The sequence below is a fragment of the Oryctolagus cuniculus genome, chromosome 15 (genome assembly GCF_051225735.1).
Source record: "Oryctolagus cuniculus isolate XC-2025 breed Fujian yellow rabbit chromosome 15, ASM5122573v1, whole genome shotgun sequence".
Taxonomy (NCBI): Eukaryota; Metazoa; Chordata; class Mammalia; order Lagomorpha; family Leporidae; genus Oryctolagus; species Oryctolagus cuniculus.
Genome location: NC_142881.1, coordinates 40,697,068 through 40,716,682, shown reverse-complemented (window position 1 = coordinate 40,716,682; position 19,615 = coordinate 40,697,068). Strand labels below are relative to the sequence as shown.

The 19,615-nt window shown below is 43.9% G+C and overlaps 1 protein-coding gene across 7 annotated transcripts in view; it reads right to left on the bottom strand.

The window, feature by feature from the left end:
• PANK1 (pantothenate kinase 1) overlaps positions 1–19,615 on the bottom strand; it is a 69,766-nt gene that overhangs the window by 35,390 nt on the left and 14,761 nt on the right. The window contains exon 2 of one of the 7 annotated variants that reach the window (XM_051823394.3): positions 10,693–10,798. The exons of 5 other annotated variants lie outside the window; for them this stretch is intronic. In XM_051823394.3, the coding sequence (XP_051679354.1) occupies positions 10,693–10,723 (31 nt within the window). In that variant the 5' untranslated portion in view covers positions 10,724–10,798. Of the gene's footprint in view, positions 1–10,692; positions 10,799–18,535; positions 18,675–19,615 lie in introns of all 7 variants that reach the window. One more of the 7 variants, XM_051823393.3, reaches the window with a different exon arrangement.

Below are 19,615 nucleotides of genomic sequence, written 5' to 3'. Positions count from 1 at the left end.
TGTTTGAAAAAATAGAGGTAGAGACAGAGACAGAGAAATCTACTCCATAAATGTCCACAATTGCCAGGACTAAGGAAGGCCAAAGCTGGAATTCAGAAACTCAAACAAGATCTGCTACATTAATGGCAGACACTCAATTATTTAAGCCATCGTTTGCTGCCTCCCAAGGTGTGCAACAGCAGGAGGTGGAACAGGGAACACAGCTGGGACTTGAGCCTGAGCCTGAGCGCTCCAATATGAGATGTGGGTATTTTAAGCAGCAGCTGAACTGCTACACCAAATGCCCACCCCAGCAGTATGGTTAAGAAGTTATCCAGTGGTTCTCACCTGCAGGTGGGTAACTACTAAAACAGAGGGACCAGGGCCACAGGCAGGTGTACAAACAAACAAAGCTCCTGCCCAGCTCTGAAGCACAGAGGCATGCCTGTGGGTGTGTACACACTGAATCAAGCTGAGATAAGTTTACCTAAGGTTAAATGAACTCCATCACAACTATTTTTATTGTGATTAAGAGAATGGACTGAACCACCTGGACAGACTTTAGGCAGAGGCAGCCTGGAGAGTTCATGCTATAGTGTCAAACACTCTGCAGACTCAAATGGGAACCCAATTGCTGGGAACTCCCTTGTCATCTCCCTCTGCAGAATCCACCCGGCTAACCTTAAACACACCAAATTTAAAGACTCGGGCAGCAAAAATGGCTTCTTTCCGAAAGTTTCTCTAAACATCCTAGAGAAGATTCACTCATATTAGCCCTGGTCAAAGTGAGAAAAGGACATCTGCATAGAATATTTGTCAAAGTGTTCATAGTACACCTGTAAAATTGTTTATATCATACCTGTCCATGTGTGCAGAGTACAGTTGTCAAAGTGTGCATATTACATTATCAGAAACCTAAGCATAACCTATAGAAGTTCTTTCAAGGAACCTCTGCTAAGCTAAGGGAGGTTAAGAAAAATGTGTGGCTGGAGACCATCCCTGCAAACAAAATCTCTCCTATGCCTCACCAGCTGCTCCAGTAACATTATAGTAAATTAAATTCCAAGCCACCAAAAGATTAACAGCCACAAATTCCATTGACAAGATTGGGTTAACAAATGTCCTAGTATCTTGGCAGAAGTTTACAAAGCAAATCCCGCACAGTCTAGTGTAGGTTGGGAACTTGCCTGTCCTAACAGGAGATAACAGAAAACTGAAACAGTTATTACCATTAGTCTTTTCAGCTCACAAACGGAGTTTGGTGGCTCATTCTGTAACACTCATTGTCAGCAGGACCCACAGTGAAGGAGCAGCACAGTGTAATAGGTGAAAACCCTAAATTAGGATTCAGAACAACTGCTCCTAGGAGCAGCAGCCAACAACCAGCTCCTGTAAATTCCTCCACCTCTCTGGGGCTTAATTTCCCTATCTGTGAAAGGAATGCATTGCATCCAAATGGTCTCCAGTTCTCTCTGCACTATCAACTTTCAATGAATTCTTTAAGAAATACAAAAGAAACAAATCACAAGCACCCCAAAACATAAAGGCTGATCATTTTTGTTGGAGTTTTAAGCTGATGCAAAATATGTTATTACATGGAAACGGGTGCTTAGGCTATGCAACCAGCATTGTAATTATAATCCACTCTTCCCAGGATGGAGAAGACATCAACTACAAGAGAAACTGGGGCAAGAATATTCTGGAACATTGGTAGGAGAACCATTTTGGAAAGGTTCTAGCAACATCTATTAAGATGAAAAGTATACAATAGTTAATTCCTCTCCTGGGCCATATTTTTAAAAGCATAAGCATTTAAGAGCAGATATAAAAATATTTATTACAGCACCCTTTAGAGTAATCAAATTAAAAACAAACAAGCAAAAACAAAACAAACTATTAAAAATTGCTTATAGAAGTGGTGCTGTGGCACAGCAGGTAAAGCCACGACCTACAGTGCCAGCATCCCATGTGGGCACCAGTTCAAATCCTGGCTGCTCCACTTCCAATCCAGCTCCCTGCTAATGCGCCTGGGAAAGCAGTAAAGATGGCCCAAGTGCCTGGGCCCCTGCACTCCTGGGAGATTTAGAAGCTCCAGGCTCCTGGCCTCAGATTGGCCCAGCTCTGGCCATTGCGGCCATTTGGGGAGTGAACCAGTAGATGGAAGACCTCTTTTCAAATAAATAAATATTTTTTTAAATTGCCTATAAAACTAAACAATTGCCCTTTGACAGAGAAATTGTTCAATAGAGTGTATAACTCCCAAACAGTGGAATATCAGGCAGCAACTGAAAAGAATGACAGGTGAGGGGGCCAGTACTGTGATGTAGAGGGTAAAGCTACCACCTGTGGCACCAGCACCTCAAATGGGTGCCAGTTCGTGTCCCAGCTGCTCCACTTCCAATCCAGTTCCCTGCTTATGGCCTGAGAAAAGCAGTGGAAGATGGCTCAAGTGATTGGGCCCCTGCCACCCACATGGGAGCTTCTGGTTCCTGGTACCGGCCTGGCCCAGCCCTGGCTGTTGCAGCCATCTGAGGAGTGAACCAGGGGATGGGGATGGAAGATATTTCTCTCTTTCTCACTCTCTCTTTCTCTCTCTAACTCTGACTTTCAAATAAATAAATACATCGTTAAGAACAAGAAAGACCAACAGGTGACTCAATAGTTTCCCAATTTTCTATGAATAAGAAAAGCAAGAGATGTCTAGAAGTGAAATTAGAGAAGACCCCCTAAAATTTACCCTGAAATGTGGCCCCTTGCAGTTCCCTAGAAATTCTATCCGGGGTGCCACATGTGCTACTGGAATTTGGGGTGCCTTACGATTTCACCATGGGCTTATTACTAAATCCCCAATACTAATAAGCCCAAGAGGGTTCTTGCCTAATATTTAGAGAAAAATTCTAAATACCAGCACAGATAAATGAGGCAGCATGGTACGTTTTAAGCTTTTATTTAGTGAGTAAGGTGCCTAAGAGAGTGAGAGCTTTATTTAGGGGAGAGAGGTGAATAGGGGTTTATACCAAGCACCAGGAACCAGCCACGTGGAAGAGCATCTAGCTAGCACCGCGGCTCACTAGGCTAATCCTCCGCCTTGCGGCGCCGGCACACCGGGTTCTAGTCCCAGTCGGGGCACCGGATTCTGTTCTGGTTGCCCCTCTTCCAGGCCAGCTCTCTGCTGTGGCCAGGGAGTGCAGTGGAGGATGGCCCAAGTCCTTGGGCCCTGCACCCCATGGGAGACCAGGAGAAGTACCTGGCTCCTGCCACTGGATCAGTGCGGTGCGCCGGCCGCAGCGCACCAGCCGCAGCGGCCATTGGAGGTGAACCAACGGCAAAGGAAGACCTTTCTCTCTGTCTCTCTCACTGTCCACTCTGCCTGTCAAAATGAATGAATGAATGAATGAATAAAAAAAGAAAGGAAGAGCATCTAGGCCAGGAAGCCTAGAGCACATGGCCCAAAGGCCATACGCCCTGGAGGCGCAGGGCTACAGCAAGTCCTGTCCTGGCAAGAGGCCAGGGAAGAAGAGCAGGGCCCTGGGCACACTGTGCCCTAGGCTTTTAACCCACTCCAAAGGGGAGTGGTTAATTAACCTGATTGGCTGGTGGGCACCCCGGTGTGGCCAGGTAGGGTGTTATATCTTAATGTTAGCCGTCGCAAAGCACACTGGACACCGGAGTAAGGGAAAGGGTTTACTGGGGAACACCTGACAGACCGGAGTGAAGGGGCGGCAAAGGAAAAAGAGAGAAGGAGACTGTGAGAGAGAGACAGAGGAGGGAGAAGAGAGAGGAGAGAAGGAGAGAAGCCAAGAGTGGCCAAGAGAGCGCAGGAGAGAAGGACCGAGAGCCAAGAGCCCAGAGGAGGAGCCTAGAGAGAGGAACGGAGAGAGAGAGCAGGAGAGAAGGGCCAAGAGAGAAGAGGCAAGAGAGAGCACGTGTTCAGGAACAGGCCCTTTTAAAACTTTGCCTGAGGGCGGGCAGGGAAGCAGGAGCAGCGAATCCCATTAGGATGGGGGTGGAACCTGGCTCAGGTAGCAGGGCCATGCGGCCACCTGGCTAAAACTGAGCCAGTTTCCTAACATAGGGGAAATGAGGCCACACAGGGGCGTGGCAAGGGCATCAGGTAGGAGCATGAGGTCACACAGGGGCGTGGTCTTCCAGTTCACAAATCTGACCAATTTTAACCTGTATGCCTGCCTACTTCAGAAGTACAAATAATTTTTTTATCCAAATTCGTTTGAAAGGAAACATAAAAACAGGAGGGGAGGAAAGAAGGAAATGCTAAGGAAAGGGAAGGAGGCTGAAAAGAAAAGGGAGGAGGGGAAGGACAATTCCCATGCTAAGGAGTGCGCGCCTACAGAGCCACAGAGGGGCCCGCCCTCCAGGTGGTTAATACTGATGAGGTGGCAGGGTGGCAGGTTGTGTGGGTGGAGGCTAGAGATCCAGGAGAAGACAATGGAGAAAATTCTACACTTAGAACTTCAGTACATGCAGACATTTTTTTAAAAAGAAAAGAAATGAATTCAGCAATAATGAAAAATAGGTAGTAAGCTCAGCATAGCATGTATAGAATGAGCTGTGTAAAAAACCCAGAAAATGAATAATCTAGTTCTGAATCAGAAACTAGCATTCAACCAACCACAGATTTTACCAGACCTTTGGGAAGATGAGCCCGACACTGTTTCATTGGAGCAACCGAAGTCTCACTGACGAAAAAGGCTCCAGGGGACATCTAACTATGTTAGTTATTTGGGACCCTGGTTTCTTCTTCCTCCTTCACCTCCTCAGTTTGAGGCATTTCAAAGCTTTTGTTGGCAACTCAACAAAACAGCGGGGAGAAGAACACAGCCTGGAAAATTCAGTTATATCTTCTACCAGCAGTTCGGGTTAAGACCAAAGGGAAGAAGGATTGGAATTACTGTGTCAGTTTAAGTGGCAATACAGATTGTTTCTATTTGCTGTGTTTACATTCATGAAAAATGTCATGTTCTTCAATTCACATTTTAATGTTTCCCAGGACACTGTCATATGTAAAATACATGGCTTCATTTATCTTCTTGACATCAAGATCTGCCTGACCCTAAGCATCCCAAACAGTCAAGAGTGAGACAGGAGACGGGGGAGGAAGGACATCCCTGTGCAGCTGTATCCATGACCCATGTTTTGCTTTAACCCAAGACATCAAGATGCTTTGATAAATTCAGCTGATCTGCTGAGAAGATGAGCCTGTCTGATTGCCAGCAAAGTGATATTGGTTCTAGATACAGAATGGTTGCCTTCACCCCTTACTCCTTCTTAAACTAAATGTCATTTAAAAAATTTCTGGAGTATTTACTACTAATGTTCATTAAGAGACTAGGTTCAAATTATACAAGAAGAATTTTGCAAACAAATGTTAAATAAACATTACAGGAGACCATTGTTTTGGACTAAGCTCCTGCACTGGGTCCCAGAAGACCAGTCTAAAAGGCAAAATGGAATCACTTATGCAAAAGTCTCATGGCATAAAGGTGAAACTAAGCTGTCTTCTGAGAAACCAGGATTAGAGAGATAACAACCAAATTGCCCAAACAGGCCAGTTTCAATTGGCATGACAAAAAAGTTCTCTGCCTTAATCCTTAAACAGAAGGAGTAACCTAAAATAACCTGAATTAACTGATCTATTATTTTTCTATTGTTCTGTCTCCCCGTCATCACTTTACAAGGAACTCTGTAGAGTTCCACTTTTTATTCTTTTATTTCTGCTGTCTTCAAGCCCTGTTCTGTCTATAAAGCCAACCCATTTTATCAGCCCATTGCAACAATGACTCAATTTTGTGGAATGAAATGTTGCACGAATCTAGAATTAAAAGTAAAGCCAAGGAAAATCTTAAACTGAATTGTTGTAATTTTGTCCTTTGACAGTACAAATAATAAACCTTTGTTCTTTTAAGCCACTGAGCTCTGGGTGTTGTCTGTCACTGCAACAGAACCTGGCCCTATGACTGCTACTAAAGTCTACCGAAGTGGAGCACTGCTTTAACCATGCAACATGAGGCAAGGGATTAGAGGCCTGGCAGCCAGGAGAGAGGAAACGGAATTTGGAGACTGGCAAAGAATTTACTAACGTGATTATGTATGGGGCCAGAGCCCTGGCATAGTAGGCTAACCCTCCGCTAGAGACACTGGCATCCCATGTGGGTACCAGTTTGTGTTCCAACTGCTTCTCTTCTAATCCAGCTCTCTGCTATGACCTGGGAAAGCAGCAGAAGATGGCCCAAGTGTTAGGAAACTGGTGCAGTTTTATCTATGGCGCGATCTACACCCTGATTTACATCCTAGGCCCTAACCCCCCACCACCAGCGCCACCATTGCTGAAAGCCAGGTGGCCAGAAGTGGCTCAACCGCTGTTGTCAAGCTCCACCCCCATCCTAATGGAATTCACTACTCCTGCTTCCCTGCCTGCCCTCGGGCAAAGTTTTAAAAGAGCCTGTTCCTGAACCCATGGCTCTCTTGGCTTCTCCTCTCCTGCTCACTCTCTCTATCCTCCTCTTCTCCTTCACTCCCCTCTCTCCTCTTTCTCTCTTACTCTCCCTTTCCCTCTTCGCCCCTTCCCTCCGGTCTGCTGGGTTTTCCCCCAATAAACCCTTTCTCTTACTCTGGTGTTCGGTGTGTTTTGTGATGGCCTACCAGAAATATATAACACCAAGTGCTTGGGCCCCTGCATGCATGTGAGAGACGGGGAGGAAGCTCCTGGCTCCTGGATTCAGATTGGCCCAGCTCCAGCCATCCTAGTCATTTGGGGAATGAACCAGTGGATGGAAGACATTTCTCTGTCTCACCCTCTCTGTGTCTGTAACTCTACCTCTCAAATAATAAAAAAAATTTTTTTAAAAAGATTATGTATAATAAGTTGGAGGGCAGACAATATATCTAAAGAATTAGCAAATCTAGTTAAAGTTTGAAAGACAAATGTTAGTAACCTGTGTGGAATTTTTATTCATCACTGGTGGCTGCATTTTCAAATGTATAACAAAAAAAAGGGGGGGGGGAAAGAAAGAAAGAAAGGAAGGAAGGAAGGAAGGAAGGAAGAAAGGAAGGAAGGAAGGAAGGAAGAAATGAGCTTGGAAAATAATTGACTGATACACAAACAAAAAGCAAAGCGAATAAAGTCCACACAGTTGGACTTTCAAGATTTGAAAAACTAACCACTCTTTCCCAACAGGTAAAAAATAAAAACCGAGAAAGCCCAATTAGCACTTAGCACCGGATTCTCAGCACTTTCATTCTCAAATGACTAGAATGGCTATCACATCCACTGTCAACACCCTGGAAGGGTTTAGATGTCTCCAAGTGAAGGATTCAGTGAAGGCTGTGACTTCTCAGTTAATTCTTTCATTCAGAGAAGCACAGGGAGGAAGAAACTGAAGGTGTGGCTTTCCAGCAAAGCTAGACCAGTTCAAGATGTGTTGGGTCAATGAAAAAAAGACATGGAAGCAGAACCACCATGACACACAACAAACACAGTGCCTAGGAAAGATGTGAGGGCACATGGAAATTGACTGGAATCAAGTAAATAAGATACTCGTTGCTTTGTGAGAAAGTTGTACTGCCACAGAGCCCATGAGCCTGGACTATCATGGCTGGGAAAACTGTTCAAGACCTAAAGGAACTCTTGAGGTCCTACACTCTACAGTTGGGAAGCAGCTGACAGAGCTGGGCCCCTGAAGGGGGACACATTTTGTGGTGGTGCTCACGTTAGATGTGGCACAGGACAAAAATCACAACAATTTCATTAAGCAATCTCAACTGACTTTATTTTCAGTTCTAGAATCAGGCAGCACTTCATTGCATAAAACCAAATAAACGGTGCAATCAGCATAGCAGAAGAGGTTGGCTTTACAGAAGGACAACATCTGGGGACCAGCACCGTGGCTCACTTGGTTAATCCTCCGCCTGCGGCACCGGCATCCCATGTGGGCGCTGGGTTCTAGTCCCGCCTGCCCCTCTTCCAGTCCAGTTCTCTGCTGTGGCCCAGAAGGGCAGTGGAGGATGGCCCAAGTGCTTGGGCCCCTGCACCCACATGGGAGACCAGGAAGCAGCACCTGGCTCCTGGCTTTGGACCCGTGCAGCTCCGGCCGTAGCGGCCATTTGTGGGGTGAACCCACGGAAGGAAGACCTTTCTCTCTGTCTCTCTCTCTCTCACTGTCTATAATTCTGTCAAATAAAAAAAAAAAAGAGAGAGAGAGAGAACATCCAAAAAAAGGAGAAACAAAAGAACAAAAAGTGGGTGGGTCATTTCAAAGTTACAGGGAGAAAGAACGAAAGGGGGGAAAACACGATTGGTCAACATCAGATGAGTTAACTTCTGGTTACCAGTTTGTGGGTTTAAGGGTTAAACAAGAGGGACCTTCATTCTCTTGGCCACTGCACCTGACCTGCTTGGGAAATTGGGAGTTTTCTGTCTAATCCTCACTTTCAGGAAGATCAGATAAGCAGCTTAGATTCAGCCTGGTGATGTGCAGGTGAGGGACTCCATTTTGGTATTTACCCTAGTCAGCCTAGTGGAGGAACCTTGGCCGAAACAATGGCTTCTTGTAATTTTTACTTAACAGATATGATGGTAGAAGCTACTGGAAAAGGAGGGGTTCTCCCTGAGCACTGGAGTCGAGGTCTGAAGAGAACAATGGGTTGTGGAGGGAGAAAGGGGTCCTCTCAGCAAGAGGAATCAGTTCCCAGAACATTCTCAGGCCAGGCAAGGAAGCCCAAAGGCCCTTGGAATTGCTCTGGCATTTTAAGATGGCTGAGGACCAGTTACTACCCATGTCTATTCACCTCTTTTTCAAATGGTAGCATACACTGAGCTTCCCAATCTTTGTTTCACCATTGACAAACCTGTTTAATGGGGGTATGGGGGTGGTGAAGAGCAGAGGACTTGCTGTTTTTACTTCAAAAGTCTCTAGACACAGAGAAACCAACTCTAGAGTTGATACAGATATGACTCTGTATCATCGCCTGATTTATAGCTTAACTTAGGCATCATCCAGGTCCCACAGCTGGGTGGAACCTTGGGAAGTCCCCTTGGAGGAATGCATGAGTGTATTTCACCTGCAAGAGGGGGAGTGAGCCAGAGCAAATTGTGATTGTTGCTAGTACTGCTGGCCAAATATTTCTCATCTCTTCCTCCAGTCCCACGGGGTCAGACTGCAATCCTGGCTGTTTTATAATTGCGCTGGGCAAGGTTCCTAATCTGGCTGGTGAGTTGTGAAAGGAAATGGTGTATGGCACTTGCAGACAAGAGCACTTCCAGTTGGTATAAGAACCTTCAGGCCTCTTTTTCTGTTACCAACACCAGGAGAATTGAAGATAATGATTGCTCTGTCATCTGGGCCTCAGAGGAAAGATGAATCAGCAGGAATTAGTTCTTAGCCACCCCTCAATGGCCTTGTCTTGTGAGGAATAAACCTTTGCTGCTTTAAGCCGCTGAGATTTGAGTTGTTACTGCAGGATAAACTTGCCTCTTCTGGCCAACATACCCTATGTCAAAATCTTTGGCCGGTGTCTCCCTGGAAAACTCTTTCTCCAGTAGACCCAGATAAGGGACTCCCATTCCACAGATATGGCAGCAAAGTATTAATTAAAAGGTATGCAAGTCTTGTTATATTTATTTCTGTTTAAAAATTCCAAAGCCAACCAAGACTGTTAATCTGGAAGTAGTTAAAATGAAATGAATTCCAAGCATTGTGGCAAAAAATGTTTTAAAACTTTTTTGGTCATTGGTGACTTTAAAACAAAGCTTGTTTCTTAAAGACCTTTTCAGAATACCAGAATAGTCTCTGAGGGACATTTTTGCTTCCTGCAGTACATTTCAAGAGAATACACTGAACTCCAAATAGCATGCATAATTTAGCAAAGGCGAGGAGGGAAGAAAACAGAAAAAGGATTCCTCACAGTCAAAAAAAAAAAAAACACACATTTAACAAAGTTAAGGCAGACTGACATGAGAAAATCGACTTACATTTGCTTTCACAGTGTAAAGAAATAAGTGTAAAATCTGAATTTCCCTATACCAGTCACAGAGCGTTAATAAACACTTATGGCAAGGCACAATGTTCTTGCCAAGTGTTCCTGAGCAGCAAGTTCCTGAATTTATGTCTGGACATAAATTAGGTATCTCCGTGCTCAAGACCAGTTCCTTTGGATATGGGTCTCACTCAGTAACCAGCTGCTGCCATGGACAGGAACACTTCCCCCAAGAGGCCATCCACAGGAATTGGTTGTAATAATTGTGAACAGGGAGTCACAGGACTGATATTTCTTTGTCCACTATTTGTGAAGATCTGTTAAGCAAACCAATGGGTAGAAAAGATGTTTGAGAATGGTGTAATCAAAAGAAAAAAGATTTCTGAAGCATTTCAAAGACATTCTTACTCTAAGTAAATACTAATTACATTCAAGTTGCATAAGGACCTCTACAAGTTAAAAAGAAAACTTTGTTAACTTGGGATTCAGATGTGTAACAGAATTGTATTTCTTAAAAAATTTCCTATCTTGGAGGACTAGCCTTCCCTTCACAATGTGTTAATCTTGTTGCAAGTATAATGTAATTCTTTGCTAATATATGCACAGAAACATCTAACTGAAAGAGGCAGAAGGAGCCTCCCCTCCTGGAGTCCAGCACTCTGTTTACCAATAAAAAAACTGAGATTCAGAAAGATCAAGGAACTGTCCAAGGTCACTCACTGTAGGTAACAGAGCCCATTTCCAGGTTCATGAGCCAATAAATTCTCTATTTCTGCAGTCTGAGTTGTTTGTCACTTGTAGTCCAAAGGGTTCCAAAAAGTAGAACCTGTGGGGGCAATTTTCTTACTTGAGTCTTTTATTAATCTGTAAATGGAGGTATGTTCACCTTTGTTAAAATTCTGTCTAGTTCTCACATTCTACCATCCTAAATACACACAAAGGCCTCCAAAGCCAAACTCGTAATAGCATAAAACACAGAGTTGAAAGCCGGAGACCTATTTAAGGACCTTAAAGAAAGTGGTAAATGTAAAATTTAATGAAAGGGTTTCTGTAACATTGTAAAGAAACCCATAATTATTGCACATGAGGCAATCTGTTAAACATTAAATAGTCTCTGTAAAGGAACTTGAGTCACGGTTTCTTTAAAATTAATGCACACCAGATTTCCTTAGTATGAACTTTAGTCACATGATAATCCCCAGGGTTGGCAAGGGAACAAGCACTCCCTAACAATGGGAATGTAAACGGGTACAACCTTCCCATAGGGCTATTTGAAAATATATATGCAAAAGCTCAAGATCCTATACGCTTTGATACACTGGCTCAACTTCATCCAAAATAAATAATTATGCATGCATCCAAAACTTCAGCTTACAAAAAATTGAGGTCTTATTTATGAAAATCAGAAAACTATTTATTGTCCAACAACAGAACTGGTTAAACAAACTATTATCCATTAATACAAAGGAACAACACACCACCACTGAAACACTTTGTGGGACAGTATTACTGAGACAAGAAAAATGCCCCTCTTATAAGTGAAAAGGGTAGTGACTATCACAGTGCAACATAATACATACATTTCATATGATTATAATTTTGTCTAAAAATTTAATGGTTGTTCACACACAAGAAAATAGACTAATAACTTCAGACCAAAGTGGTAACAGCTGCTGTCTTTGGATTGTGGACCGGTATGATTTTGTGTTTTTTTGGGCTTTCTGACACTTTGCAGGTTTTTTTTTTTTTTGTTTTTTGTTTTTTTTTTACAATCAACACATTTAAACTTCATGATCAGTTTTTTCAAAATTCTCTGGTAAGAACATCTGCAAAGATGCAAGACAAAAGAAATTGTAACTTTGTTTCAACAGATAGCAGTATCTGCAGTCTGCTCATGGAAAACAGTAGGCCTTCATTCCTTAACTACCAGTTCCTTCTCTTCTCATGCAACACCCTACCCTATCCACCCATATCAAGCCTGTTACCAAAACCCATTTGACACAAGCCATCAAGAATGGCAGGGAGGGCCTGACAGCCAAGAGCAAGGCTGTTCATAGTTAAACACTTGACACCATAAGTGTTCCTGGAGGCACCAATTTAGGGTGGGAAGAGGCCTGATTCATTCAATGTCTTAGTCCTGTCCTTTTTCTGTTGCTATAAGAAGATACCTAAAGCTGGATAATGTTAAATAAAATAAAGTCTGTTTTGGCCAACAGTCCCGCAGGCAGATAAGTGCAAGGCCATGGTGTCAGAATCTGCCTGGCTTCTGTTGAGGGCCTCACACTGTGCCACATGGCAGAGAAGCAGAAAGGGGAAGAGGGCACATGCAGAAGGAGCAGTTGTTTGAGAGACCAAGAGGATTTGCTAAACTGCTTTTATACCAACCTGCTTCTCTCAGAACTAATCCATTCCCACGAGAACTAATTCAGTCCTGAGGGAGGCTCTCAAGGACATTAATCCATTCATGAGGGCAGCTCCCTGCGACCTAGTTGTCTTACAAAGGCCCTACCTCCCAACACTGGCACATTGGGAATTTCAATATGAGTTTTTTGGAAACAAAACATATCCAAGCCACAGCATCCACTTACCCGACAGTCAGTGTGAAAGTCATAAGCTCAGCTTGGCAGTTCCTGCACATGTAAGGTGGCAGAGGCATTTTTCATGGGCCACACAGTCCAGTGTGACAGAAATCCTCCTACTGGCACAGCCCCAAATTCCTATCAGCTTTCCCCCTCTCACTCAGACAAGGAGAGGAACAAAATGGCTCATCATATTCCCAAAGGCAAGTAGGGGAGAAGAGAACAGTGAGGAGTCCTTGCAGAAGTTCTGAGGCCACTAGAAGCATGTTCACAACAACCACGTGGATTTCACCATCTTTGCCACCCAGGGCCACCTTATCAACCGTTAGGCACAACTGGAACAGTGCCTGCGAACTGCGATACTTTCAGTTACCCAAGAAAACATTTCAATTTCTTTTCAAATCAGGAGAAAACATATGAAATATTTGGCCTAAGAAAATGGAGTAGTAAGTAGTATTAATACATCTATCTTTATAGTAAACACAGTCATAAACTATAATTCTTACTTTTTTTTTTTTTTGTGGAGGGAGTTCCCAAAGGCACAACTGCCTGGGGCTCATGCAAATTTAGCCTCTTTACATTTTGTTCCACACACAACCTCAGGGTAGAACTGAGATGACACCCTACCAGAAACTACCTGACTTGCAGTTTGACCTAAGTCTCTATGATTTGTTGACAATCACATTTAGAGCAACTCAATTTTAAAGTCAAAACTTTATTATACATATTTTAAAAAATGACTCTCCACACTCAACCACACAGTCTCCCAAATTGACTAAGAAAAAAACCATGAAACCACCTAGGGCACCTGTTAAAAAGACAAACTCCCAGGCCACTTCCTGGAGATTATGTTTCCAGAGGACTGGAGCAGGGCCCCTGCAATCTCACTGGTCAAGTTCAAAACTACTATTCAAGTGGAATCCACATGAGCTCTGAAAACAGTGTTTTAAAGGTGAGAAACCAGAATTTGAATGAGCTTCCCTGGAGTGAAACTGCAAGGGTAGAACTATGAGGCTGACAGCTGAGGGCAACCCAAGGCCTCAGCCCAGCAGATGGTCCCATTCCCAGCACAGGTCTAACTGCTTGTTAATGCCATTATTTATGGACAATTTATAATATCAGCACCACAGATGATTTCCACATTTTAAATACAGCTTTGGAAGTTATAGGTGCTACCCATGCATGCACTATATCCCATGGCTGTGATTTAGAAACCCCGCACATGCAATTAAATTCCAGTCGTGGGCTCTTCTCTCCCAGCAACTGGCATTTTAAAGGCAAGCATATATTCCTCCATCAAGAAGCTAGCTCTGGCTGCAGGACTCATGTATTTAGGTCACAGAGGCAGTCTTTGACTCACAAAGCTAACCTGGACACAGACAACCATGTGATAGTAAAACAACAGATACAGGGGCCGGCGCTGTGGCATAGCAGGTTAAGCCACGGCCTGCAGTGCCAGCATCCCATATTGATACCAGTTCTGTTTGGCTGCTCCACTTCTGATCCAGCTCCCTGCTAATGGCTTAGGAAAAGGAGCAGAAGATGACCCAAGTTCCTGGGGCCCTGCCACCCAGGTGGGACACCTGGAAGAAGCTGCTGGTTTTGGCCTGGCTCAGTGCTGGCCATTGCGGCCATTTGGGGACTGAAATCAGTGGATGGAAGATCTCTTTCTCTCTCTCTCCCTCTGTGTAACTCTTAAATAATACTCTGTGTAACTTTTAAATAAATAAATAAATCTTAAAAACATATTTATGTGAGTGTAGTCCTTGGGCTAAAAAGAAGATTCCACAGTTCTGAATGTGCACAGATGTGCCAAAGGACATGACACCCATGTTCCTGTGTGACTATCTCCAATGTGATTGGTTCAGCATCCGGAGTTGATCCCAGCGCCCACCCAGGAACGACTTCTCCAGCCTCCTAATGCCCTGCATTGAGGCTCAAGATGGCAATCTCATTACCTGCTTAAACAAATCCCAGTTTAAAGCGCCAAGAGGTTTAGCTTTCTGTCTTGATAAGCCACCAGAGCATGCTTGCTTACTCTAGGGATGCTATGATAATTTAATACCAGGGAGTAGTTAATTAAACAGACTAGCATTACTAGGTAGCACCACCAGAGCAAAATAAGTCTACCAGAAAACAGCTTTGTTCATTTATTTCATCCTTGACTATGCAAACCTGGGAAATATTTAAAAGCAGGGCAGGGTGGGGAGTGAGGAAAGATGTACCCACTGCTCACATGGCAATGCAAGCTGAAGTAAAGACAAGGTCTCGAAACCCCACCTCAAACAATCTGAGGCAAACCACACACTTATTTATTCCTTGGTTGAAAAAGGCACTTATTTTGTTCCTAGACAGTGTCAGGCATTGTGTTAAGCACAGCCAGTATGCAGCAAAGAACCTGCCCCCTTGGCACTTAGATTCTCGTCCTTAACGACTGATCATTAATCAAAAATAAAACTGCTGCACGTGAAATCCATGCTGTCGTAGATCCAGACACTCACTACATAATGAAAGCAGGCATTTGGCAGTAGGCAGTTAGTCTAGTGGTTAAGACGCCCATGTTCCATAGTGGAATATCTGAGTTCAATTCACAGCTCCAGCTCCTGATGCCAGCTTCTTGCCAGTGCAGATACCAGGAGGCAGAAGTGATGGCTCAAGTAATTGGGCTCCTGCCCCTCCTGTGGGAGACCTACATTGAGATTCTGGCTCCTGACTTCAGCCTTGGCCCTGTTGTAGCTGTTGCAGGCATTTAGGAAGTGAACCAATGGATGGGCACTCTCTTTCTTTCATCTCTCAAATACATACATACACAAACAATCTTCTAGTGTTTACTAATGGCAGATATACGTAGGGCACCCTCTTCAGCACAATAACTATTACAAAGTAAAGTCTGATACTTTGGGGCAGGCACTGTGGCTAGCGAGGTAAGCCACCACCTCTGACAGTGGAATTCCATATGGGTGCTGGTTTGAATCACAGTTGCTCCACTTCCAATACAGCTCCCTGCTAATGAGCCTGGGAAAGTAGTGGAAGATGGCCCAAATGCTTGAGCCCCTGCCATCCACATGGGAAACCCGGAAGAAGCTCCTGGTTCCTGGCTTTGGCCTGGCCCAGCCCTGGCCATTGCAGCCATTTGGGAAGTGAGCCAGCAGATAGAAGATCTCTCTCTCTCCCTGTGTGTGTGTTTCCCCCTCTCCCTCTGTATCTCTTTCTTTTTTCTTTTAAAAATTTATTTTATTTATTTGAAAGACAGAGTTACAGAGACCAATGGTTCACTCCCCAGATGGCCTCAATGGCCAGAGCTGTGCTGATCCAAAGCCAGGAGCCAAGGAACTTCTTCCTGGTCTCCCATGCAGGTGCCGGGGCCCAAGGTCTTGGGTCATCTTCCACTACTTTCCTAGGCCATAGCAGAGAGCTGGATTGGAAGAGAAGCAGCCAGGACTCCAACTGGTGCCCATATGAGATGCTGGTGCTGCAGGCTGGGGTTTTAACCCACTGCGCCACAGCTCAGGCCCCTCTGTAACTATTGAAAATAAATAAAAATAAATCTTTTTTACAAAGCCAGATACTTTTTGCCACTCAAGAAACTTGACTTGCAATGAAGCAGGCACGCTGGCATCCTGTATTAGCGCTGGTTTGAATCCTTGCTACTCTGCTGCCACTCCAGCATCCTGCTCACGCACCTGAGAAGGCAGCAGATGAGGACCCAAGTGCTTGGGTCCCTGCCACCATGCAGGACACCAGGATGGAGTTCCTGGCACAGTCCAGCCCCAGCTGTTGTAGTCATTTGGTCAGTGAAGCAGAGAGTGGAAGATTTCTCTCTCTTTCTCCATCTCTGTCCCTCAGTCTCTCTGTGTCATTCTCCCTTTCAAGTAATTAAATAACTTATTTTTTCTTAAAAAAAAGAACCTATTTTTTTTCTAAAAACAAAGAAAGAAAGAAAGAAACTTATAATATAATTGGATATGAATTTCTAATTTACCCAAAATTTAAACACCTAGGATATTAAGGCTAGAGGACATCTGGCACACATAAGCACATGGAAAGATATTCAATTTAGTCATTAGAGAAATGTAAATCAAAACACTCTAAGACTACTTCAGATCCACTAGGATGACTGTAATCAAATAAATGGAAAACAAAGTGCTGGTGAGCATGTGGAGAAATAGGCGTCTTCATACACCACTTGTGGAAATGTTCACTTTGCAAAAGTAGTCTGGTAGTTGTGCAAGAAGATAAGTATAGAGTTACTACAAGCTCTAGTAATTCTACTATTATATATGTACCCAAGAAAAAGGAAAATGCATGCCCATACAAAAACTTGTACATGATTGCTCATAGCAGCAGTATTAATAGTCAAAAAGTGGAAAAACCTAAATGTCCATCAGCTGACAAACACAGATCAACTACATGTGATAACAATGAACTATGGGGCGGGCACTGTAGTGTAACGGGCTAAGTCGCTGCCTGCAGTGCCCACATCCCATACGGGCAACCAGTTCAAGTCCCGGTTGCTCCACTTCTGATCCAGCTCCCTGCTAAGTCCTGGGAAAGCAGTAGAAGATGGCCCAAGTCCTTGGGCCCCTGCCCCCACATGGGAGACCCAGAAGAAGCTTCTGGCTTCGGGTCAGTGCAGCTCTGGCCTTTGTGGCCAACTGGGGAGTGAACCAGCGGATTGAAGACCTCTCTCAATCTCTCTCTCTCTCTCTCTCTCTACCTGTCCTTCTCTCTCTGTGTAACTCTTTCAAATAAATAAATAAATCTTTTTAAAAACTGAACTATCGAGCCGGCGCCGTGGCTCAATAGGCTAATCCTCCACCTTGCGGCGCCGGCACACCGGGTTCTAGTCCCGGTTGGGGCGCCGGATTCTGTCCCGGTTGCCCCTCTTCCAGGCCAGCTCTCTGCTATGGCCAGGGAGTGCAGTGGAGGATGGCCCAGGTGCTTGGGCCCTGCACCCCATGGGAGACCAGGAAAAGCACCTGGCTCCTGGCTCCTGCCAGGATCAGCGCGGTGCGCCGGCTGCAGCGGCGGCCATTGGAGGGTGAACCAACGGCAAAGGAAGACCTTTCTCTCTCTGTCTCTCTCTCTCACTGTCCACTCTGCCTGTCAAAAAAAAAAAAAAAAAAAAAAAAAAAAAAAAACTGAACTATCAGTTGGCAACAAAAGACATAAAATATATATACATGCTACAACAGGGATGAACCCTTGAAAACATTATGCTAACTGAAAGCGGTCAGTCATAGGAGACCACATAGGTAGGATATGACTCTATTAGTATGATGCAGATTAGGCAAATCTACAGAGATAAGAAGTCAATGGGGCCGGCACTGTGGCACAGCAGGTTAAAGCCCTAACCTGAAGTGCCCGCATTTCATATGGGCACCGGTTCAATTCCCGGCCGCTCCACTTCCAATCCAGCTCTCTGCTATGGCCTAGGAAAGCAGTAGAAGATGGCCCAAGTCCCTGGGCCCCTGCACCCATGTGGCAGAGCCAGAAGAAGCTCCTGGCTCCTGACTTCAGATTGGCGCAGCTCTGGCCACTGCAGCCCATTGTGGAGTGAACCAACAGATGGAAGACCTTGCTGTCTCTGCTTCTCCTTCTCTCTCTGTGTAACTCTGACTTTAAAATAAATAAATAAATCTTTAAAAAAAAAAAAAAGTCAATTCATGGTTGCCTAGCATTGTGGGTTTTGGGAAGAAAAGGGAAGTGACTGCTAATAACATTTTTGGAGGTGATAAAATGGTCTAAGATTAATCGTGCTAACACTCGCACATCTCAATGAACACGTTAGAAACTACAGAATATACTTTGGATAGATGTGTACAGTATGTGAATTAATTATCATCACCTCATTTTAGATATAACTTAAATTTTAAAAATCCAGGCACCAAATTATAACACATTTTCTTTTAAAGATTTATTTATTTCATTTGAAAGGCAGAGTTAGAGAGAGAGAAAGATCTTCAATCCACTGGTTCACTCACCAAATGGCCGCTCAACAGCTGGAGCTGGGCACATCTGAAGCCAAGGACCAGGAGCTTCTTTTGGGTCTCCTACTTATGTGCAGGGGGCCCAAGTACTTGGGCCATCTTCCACTGCTTTCCCAGGAGCATTAGCAGGGAGCTGGATTGGAAGAGGAGCATCCAGGACTTGAACCAGCACCAATATGGGATGCCAGCATGGCAGGCAGCAGCTTAACCTAGCATGCCACAATGCTGGCCCCAACTTCCCATATTCTTAAACAGTATCGACTGAATAAAAGTTTAGCTCTTTCTGATAATTCAGGGCCATTCGAGAATCCATTATTGTGCTCATCACACTTTGATGCCTTCAGGAATCATGTAATCTTGTGTTTCTTCGAATGTTATGGTTTGAGTAATTTTTGTCCCTAGTTTAAGTTTCTATGTCTGACTTTTAGGCTAAAGCTCTTAATTTCTTGCTGTTATCAGTGTTACTGTAATTATATATCAGGATGAGAAACCAGAAAAGCAAGTTTGGTCAAACATGACTTTGGTTAAGAACAGTTTCCTAGAGAAAGCACAGAACATCTCCAACTGTGAGTGCATGAGCATTTCTGATTTTATCTACTTCCCAGTCTCAGTTTTCATTGCTCAGAAGTGTTTGCTTCCTTACAGCTCTTAGCTGCCTTCTGGGTTATCACTGGCAAGTTGCTAGGAGTGATCATAATAACAAGTAGCAATTTTTTTCATTATAACAATTTGTATCAAAGACACAGTTTTAAAAACATAAATATGAGCATTCAAATTATTTTATTCATTTGGGATCATTTAGTTTGGGGGCATAGTGTCTTTCTATATCACAAAGAGCTGAATTTTTCAAATTCTATAGCTTTGAAACCCTCCCTCCCTCCCTCCCTTCCTTTTTTTTTTTTTTTTGTTTTTGTTTTTTCATCTTTACTCTGAACCTCATATATGAAAGAAATAAAAGCAACATCTTATTTGTATTGGTTTGTTTTACAAATCAGATCATGTAAAGTTAATTGATAAGAGCATTATTGCTCTTATCAATTAACAAAAAGGTTGGAAACTGCCACTTTAGAAACT